Here is an 8,292-nt window from a genome sequence, read left to right as displayed (position 1 = left end):
AGTTTGTTAATATTTTGTTTTGATTTTGTTTGTTTTCCCGCGGATTGCTGACAAGTGTATTTCCTTCGAGCCGGATCCAGGGTAATTACGAGAGATTTGTAGATTCCAGCACAAATTTGTTGTAGTTTTGCTAAGCGTGATTAGCACGCATTTTCATTTGATTTTCAATTTATCGAAATACGTAACTTCGAGCTTACATCATGGCTACCGTCGCCGCACTAAGTAATGGACGCGCTAGTTTGATCAAACGCGTGGAGGCTTTAGTGAATCTATCGCAACAAGTCCGAGTCCATGAAACTGTACGAGGAGAGTTTTTTATTCGAGCCGCGGACTTAAACCACATTGTTGCCCAGTTTGAGCAGCGACAGTTGCAGATTGTCGAATTATGCACCACCCCTGAGCAACTAGACGAACAATACGAGGTACAATCAAGATTTGACGATATGCAGTACTCGATTAAATCGGTTGCAGCCGAATTAAATCGCGAGGCCGCGCAGTCATCCGCACCTAGGGGCAATTTAACATCAAACAACGTCAAATTGCCCAAAATTCAAATTCCGACGTTTGACGGTCAGATCAAAAACTGGCCCACATTTTATGATTTGTTTCGGTCGCTTATCCACAATAACCCAAATCTTAGCGCAATTGAAAAATTTCAATATTTGTCGACGTCATTGTCTCGCGAGGCGTCTACCGTCATCAAGAATTTGCCGATTTCGGCGGCAAATTATGCTATCGCATTCGATGCACTGGTGGCGCGTTATAACAATAAGCGCGTATTATTGACAAATTATTGGCAAGCGATCTATAGTGCACCCAAAGTGAATGGAGATTCGCCGAGTTTGTTGCGAAATTTGTTAAACGTGTTCTCTGAAAATTTGGCCGCGTTGAAGCAGTACGATGAAGTCGATTTGTGGGACTTCACGTTATTAAATTTAATGTTGCAAAAACTGGACACCACGTGGAAACAGAAATTTGAGTTGAGTATTGTAGGAAATTCCGTACCTGCTTATAATGCCCTCCAAGAATTTTTGCTTAAACATTGTACCGCATTGGAAACTTCCGTCATGACAATGGGTCATAATTCCGCATCCGCCCTTCATAAACCCACAGCTGCATCTTCCGTACCTGCTAAGCGTCCCGTGACGTCATCGTTTGTCACGCGATCACCGACCAGCAAGGAACAATGTCTTAATTGTTCGGATGAGCACCCATTAACGAAATGCGATGCTTTCTTAGAAATGGAGCCACGGGATAGACATACTTTCGCGCGTAAGAAAAATCTCTGTTATAATTGTTTGTCGAGGGTACATTCGGTTAGCAAATGCCCATCTAAATTAAACTGCCGGGTTTGTGATTGTAGACATCACACGTTGTTACATTTTGTCCCCAAATCTAGCGCCCAGCCGGAAGAGACGTCAGGGATCTTTGAGGACCCATCGGTCGACGACGGGGTCAAAGTAATGACTAACGCGATCGCGACCCATAGTTTCACTCTGTTGGCGACCGCGCGAATAATTTTGGTGGATTCGCGAGGTAAATATCGCGCATTTAGGGCGCTTTTGGATACTGCGAGCGAGGCCACCTTTGTCACAGAGCGGTGTGCAAAGGTTTTAGGGCTCCCTCAAACTAACGCGGTGGTACCAATTCAAGGCTTGAATCAAATGTCGTCAAGCAGTACGTCGGGTGTATTGAAATGCGAAGTTAGGTCGCATTTAGTACGTAGCTTTTCGTTAAAAGCTGAAATGGTTGTTGTGCCTCAAATTTGCGGTGACGTCCCCAGAAGGGCAGTATCACAAGATCGTCTGCGACAATTTCGTCACATACGTAATTTGAAATTGGCTGACCCGGAATTCGGTAAACCACAACAAGTGGATGTCTTGTTGGGTGCTGATGTTTACGGACAAATCGTGACATCCGGCTTCAGGAAAGGTGGGCTCGAGAAACCGTCCGCGTTAAATACTGTTTTCGGGTGGGTACTGATTGGGGGTGTTAGGCGTAACAAACAACAAACCGCGGTTAGGTCCTTTTGTACGTCCCTAGACAACTCTGTAGACGCGGCATTAAAACGCTTTTGGCAGCCTGAGCAGGGCTCACAACGCAGTATGGCGGCCCCGCAAGACGCTTGGTGTGAGGAAAAAGTCACGTCGTCGATCGCATGTGACATCCAGGGTAGTTACCATGTTCAATTACCTTTCGCCGACAAGACGCCGTCCTTATTAGGTCGGTCCTCCGAATCAGCAGTGCGCCGTTTTCTCGTCCCTGAGTCGCGCCTCTTTGCGGCCGACCTATTGTCATTTGCCCGGGAAACCCTCAAGGGTGTGTTGAACACACACAGGGTGTGTGCGTGGCCCGACTCAAGAGTAACGCTAACGGGAATTAAGTCGCGGCCCGGTCATTGGACCACTTTTGTTGCAAATCAAATCGCGCCCATACAAGGTATATTCGAACCTTCGGCATGGAATCATGGAAGCGGCCCTGATAACCTAGCCGACTGTGCCTCGAGGGGGTTACTTTTACAGGAGCGTGTCACATATCCGCTATGGTGGGCGGATCCCATGTGGTTGACAGGTACTGAGTGGCCTCTACAAGTAGACCTAGAAGTTGGTACCGGTAGGGAACTTGAAGTACACAGAAGGGAATTGCATCATGCGTTGTTAATACCTGTGCGAACGGAACAAAGTAAAGTGTTTGCCAATGAAATTCGTTCATTGCAAAAGAATGGCACGTGTTCAAAACCATTCCACGAATTGACCCCGTTCCTGGACGACGGTTTGATTCGCGTCACTAGAAGATTGCACCAAACGGAACTGCCCTATGAAACTAAGCACCCCTTGTTATTGCCGCGCTCGCACAGTCTAACCGAACTAGAGGCCGCTCATCGGAAACATTTACATGTCAGATTCCGGATATTACAGTATTTGTTATTGCAAGCAGCGGCCGGTAACTGCACCCTCAAATGGCATTTTAACCCCTCGTCGGCCCCCCATATGGGAGGATTATGGGAGCCGGGCGTCAAATCGTTCAAATCCCATCTTAAGCGCGTTGTAGGCGAGCAACCCCTAACCTTCGAAGAATTTAGTACCGTGTTGGCGCAATTTGAAGCCGTATTGAATTCGCGACCCCTGTGTCCCGCCTCCGCGGATAATCCCGATGAACCGTTGGAGACAATGCGGTCAAATCGGCTAAGTAGATGGCAGCTCGTGCAACGGTTGCACCAGGATGTTTGGCATAAGTGGAACACGTCGAATAACCTGCCGTCGGTAGGTGCGCTGGTCGTATTCAAGGGTGATTCGGTGGCCCCGTTGCAATGGCAACTTGGCCGAATTGTCGCGCTGCACCCGAGAAAAGACGGTATAGTGCGAGTTGCACAAGTACGTACCACTTGCGGCATGATCACACGTCCTCGAGTGAAGCTGTGCCCGCTTCCTCGTCAATAGTTTGTATATCATATTGTATTTAGTTTTAGTCATTAGTTTTTAGATTGTCAATTAACCTTATATTGTGCTGGAACCTAGGTTTAAAAAAAAAAAAAAAAAAAATTGTTTAATTTTCTTTTGGTGGGCGGAATGTTCCGGTTCGAAGTTTGTTAATATTTTGTTTTGATTTTGTTTGTTTTCCCGCGGATTGCTGACAAGTGTATTTTGGTCACTTTCCACTAGAGGCGCCATAGTACCGAGCAAAAGGGCCCGGTACTTGGGGTTGGCGCTGTTATCGAACAGAGTTATCGAGAAACCCTCAGAGAGGTAACATCGCTAAGGTGGGCGTTAAGTGAACGCAGTTGCCATCTTGTGTGACGTCAATCGCGAATTGTTGTCGCGAAACTTAGACACGTGGTTCCTTTGTGCATGCGGTCTACAAACCCTCAACCCAGGAGGTTGAACAAAACAAGGTAGGTGACCTTTTGATGCGTTTGTCAGCTTCGATCCAAATTTTAATATTATTTTTTTTGGAAGTGTAAAATCGCCGCGAAAAAAGGTGTTTTCAAAGCCTTTACGTCCAACAAGGGGTCTCTGCAAGTGTTGTTAAAAAGAATCGACTGCCGAAGTTTAGACGTTAATTCCTGCGAAACAGGAGAGTCCACCAAACAACGTGTTAATTAGCTATGTGACAGTCCTGCTAAAGTTTGATTAAATTAAACTTGTTGCAGACTGGGAATTCTTGCCGTTGCGAGTTCGTTTCTGACGTAAAAAGACAAAACGCGAGTCAACTTTGTAGGAAGTTTATTCAAAAACTACCCTCAAAAGCATTAAATTTAATGAAAAGTTGATTCTAATCCAGTATAGCATGTTTGATTAAATTTTCGAACTCTTGTTTCGTGCATAAACTAAGTTTCCAGAAAACCTTGTTGTAGCTGCGAGAAATTCAGTTGGAAATGTTCGGCCGGAAAACATCTGACCAAGAGAAAGTGTTTTCATTGTAATAATGTAGTTTTAGGGGAGAGTATTGTATGGTTAAAATCCACTACATTGGAAAACCCTGGATAATAATTATCCCCTTTGTTATGTGTTGTAGTTATTATGTAACTCTAGATTAGTGTTTACATAACAGCTGGCATGAGGAGATTCACTAATGTGTTCAATAAAGTTCTGTTTCTAACCATTTGTAAAATTAAACTAGAAAAAATGTTTAGAAAATCCGTACTGCTCACATGGAAATCATTAAAAAGTTTTTTCTTGTAAAATTTAAATTTTACTTCTTAGGTGCAAACGTTTTTGGGTTATCGTAAGCATGGAAAATCGCTATTCAGAATTTTTTCGTTTATCTCCTCCAAAAAAAGTGATGACGTGTTTGTACAGTTTTGTCAAATAAATGTTCTTTTAATTATGTAGAATTACATACTCCTTCATTGTGATTTATGAATCCGTGTTGAGTTTTTACCCATGCCATAGAAATTTTTGGGAAAACAAACAAAATTTTATAACAATTTGTGACAATTTAACTTTGAAACTGCAAAAAATCGAATGCTGTAAAATCTTGCAAATATCTTTTTATCTTCAAAAATTACCGACAACTGATATTTTTAGAATTTACAATTTTTTTATTTAAAACAGTTTCGGAATTTAAAATTTTTAAAATTTTTGTTTTTTTTTAACTGTTTTTGGGTTCTATGGTGTTTTCGAATTTTCATATCTTAATAGATTTTTATAACTCTTATTAAGGTTTTATAATGTCTATTGTAATTTTTGCTATTATAAAGTGTCTGGAAGTTGTGGAATATTTAAAGTTCCTTTTCATTCAGGATTTTTTTATTTAATGGAATTTTTGGAATTGTAGAATTTTTTTAATTTCCAAGACTTACAGATATTTTAATATATACTTTTGCAAATTTCGAATTCTATTATTAGAAAATAATTAGCAATTTTAAAACTGATGGAATTTTGAAGGCTGTGAATTTTCTACCATTTTTTTTTAAATTCTCAAAATTTGAAGCACTTTTCGTCATTTTTTAATCCATGGGCTTTCCGAATTTCCATTTGTTAACAGATTTTTGTGTCAATTTTGTAAAATTGACGTTCTTATAATTTATGAATTATTAATTAACACTTTTGTAGTTTTTGCAATTTTTGGAATTGTTTAAACTCTTTATAAATTTAGCCGTATTGGAATTTGTAGAAACGTTAATATTTATAAAAATTTTCTAGTTTAACCAAGTTTCCAAATGTCAAAAGTGTTGTACTGTTAGCAACCCTTTTGGTGTGATCGAAATTATATTATAAAAAAAAAATGGTTTGAAATTCTCAAAATTTTATTTTTTTTTTTACACTTTTCTGTGTAAAGTTCTGAAATTTTTGTATATTTTTATTTTAAAATTTGAAGCGTTTTTTATTTTTGTAGGACTTACAAGTTTTTTCTGTTTACAGCTCTAGAATTTCCAAATTTATATTATTAAATAACATTTTGAAAATTTTGACTTAGAATTTTTAACACTTTTGTAACGTCTGGCCTTTTAAAATTTTAAAGCTAACAGATTTTTATTTTATTAAAAAACAATTTGAAATTTTGACACTTTTGGAACTTATGGGTTTTTGGAATTCTAATGCTGATAGATTTTTACGTTTTTGCTTTTTTTTTTAATTTTAAAATTTCAGGCACTTCTACTGTTTTTGGAGTTTGCTCTTGTGAAATTTTCGTTTAATAAATGTTTGTAATTTTTAATTTGTTATTAATTTCGAAGTATTAAAACCTTCTTAATTTTCGTAAATTTTGGAATTGTTCAAGTCTCTGGAATTTCTAAAATGATTAACTTTTTATAATTTTTGCCATTATGAAGTATCTGGAATTCGTAGAATCATTATTTTTTAAGAATTTTCTAGTTTAGATATACAGGTGTTTTCCTAGTTACGGCCCTTTTGGAGTTTTCTAATTTCCTTTATTAAAAAATTTTTTTTGAAATTTTGACACTTTGGGAACTTCTGGGTTTTTAGAATTTGAAAGCTAATAGTTGTTTGACGTTTTTGAAAGTTTTGAATTTTTTAGTTTTTTTAGAAAACTTCAAAATTTCAGGCGCTTCTACTATTTTTGGAGTCTGGAGTTTTCAAATTTCCGTTTAATAGATTTTTGCAATTTTCAATTTGTTATGAATTTCGAATTATTAAAACCTTCGTAATTTTCGTAAATTATAGAATTGTTCAAGTCTATGGAATTTCTAAAATTATTAACTTTTTGTAATTTTTGACATTATGAAGAATATCTGGAAGTTGTGGAACATTTATCTTTTTTTAGAATTTTTCAGTTTAGACTTACAGGTGTTTTACTACTTACGGTCGTTTTGGAATTTTCTAATTTCCTGTATTAAAAAACAATTTGAAATTTTGACACTTGGAACTTATGGGTTTTTGGAATTCTAATGCTGATAGATTTTTTAAAGTTTTGTGTTTTTTTTTTAGAAAATTTTAAAATTTCAGGCATTTCTATTATTTTTGGAGTTTGCTGTTGTCAAATTTTCGTTTAATAAATTTTTGTAATTTTTAATTTGTTAATAATTTCGAAGTATTAAAACCTTTGTAATTTTTGCATATTTTGGAATTGTTCAAGTCTCTGGAACTTCTAAAATGATTAACTTTTTGTAATTTTTGCCATTATGAAGTATCTGGAATTCGTAGAATCTTAATTTTTTTAGAATTTTCTACTTTAGATATACAGGTGTTTTACTAGTTACGACCCTTTTGGAGTTTTCTAATTTCCTTTATTAAAAAAACAATTTTGAAATTCTGACACTTTGGGAACTTCTGGGTTTTTAGAATTTGCAAGCTAATAGTTGTTTGACGTTTTTGAAAGTTTTGAATTTTTTAGTTTTTTTAGAAAACGTCAAAATTTCAGGCGCTTCTACAATTTTTGGAGTCTGGAGTTTTCAAATTTCCGTTTAATAGATTTCTTCAAGTTTCAATTTGTTATTAATCTCGAATGATTAAAACCTTCGTAATTTTCGCAAATTTTGGAATTGTTCAAGTCTATGGAATTTCTAAAATTATTAACTTTTTGTAATTTTTGACATTATGAAGAATATCTGGAAGTTGTAGAATCTTTATCTTTTTTTAGAATTTTCTAGTTTAGACCTACACGTGTTTTACTACTTACGGTCGTTTTGGAGTTTTCTAATTTCCTGTATTAAAAAACAGTTTAAAATTTTGACACTTTTGGAACTTATGGGTTTTTGGAATTCTAATGAATAATGATAATAGATTTTTTAGGTTTTTGCGGTTTTTTTTTGAAAATTTCAAAATTTCAGGCACTTTTACTATCTTTGGAGTTTGCTGTTTTAAAATTTTCGTTTAATAAATTTTTGTAATTCTTAATTTGTTATTAATTTCGAATTATTAAAACCTTCGTAATTTTTCCATATTTTGGAATTGTTCAAGTCTCTGGAATTTCTAAAATAATTAACTTTTTGTAATTTTTGGCAATATGAAGTATCTGAAGTTTGTAGGAACTATATTTTTTTTAGAATTTTCTAGTTTAGATCTATAAGTTTTACTAGTTACGGCCCTTTTGCAGATTTCTAATTTCCTTTATTAAAAAAACAATTTGAAATTTTGATACTTTTGGAACTTCTGGATTTTTCAGGATTTTCTAGATTGCTGACACTTTTGAAAGTTCTGTATATCTTACGATTTTTTAGAAATGTTTAAAATCTCAGGAATTTTACTGTTTTTAAATGCATAGTTTTTGGAATCGCTATTATATAATAGGTTTTTGGAATGTGAAATCTCAAGAATTTTTAAAAATATTAACTTTTTTGTAATTTTTGGCGTTATGAAGTGTCTGGAATTGGTAGAATATATTAAGTTT

General features: G+C 36.0%; 1 protein-coding gene across 1 annotated transcript; it reads left to right on the top strand.

Annotated features, from left to right (window-relative positions):
• The first annotated feature begins 200 nt into the window (after positions 1-200).
• LOC135135899 (uncharacterized) lies at positions 201-3,440 on the top strand. Its single transcript, XM_064065023.1, has one exon. The coding sequence runs from the start codon at positions 201-203 to the stop codon at positions 3,438-3,440; it is 3,240 nt and encodes a 1,079-aa protein (XP_063921093.1).
• Positions 3,441-8,292: the final 4,852 nt, after the last annotated feature.

The sequence above is a fragment of the Zophobas morio genome, unplaced genomic scaffold (assembly GCF_036711695.1).
Source record: "Zophobas morio isolate AGI-343-1 ecotype UQ-CSIRO unplaced genomic scaffold, CSIRO_AGI_Zmor_V1 ptg000004l, whole genome shotgun sequence".
NCBI lineage: Eukaryota > Metazoa > Arthropoda > Insecta > Coleoptera > Tenebrionidae > Zophobas > Zophobas morio.
This window is presented reverse-complemented; position numbering and strand designations above follow the sequence as displayed.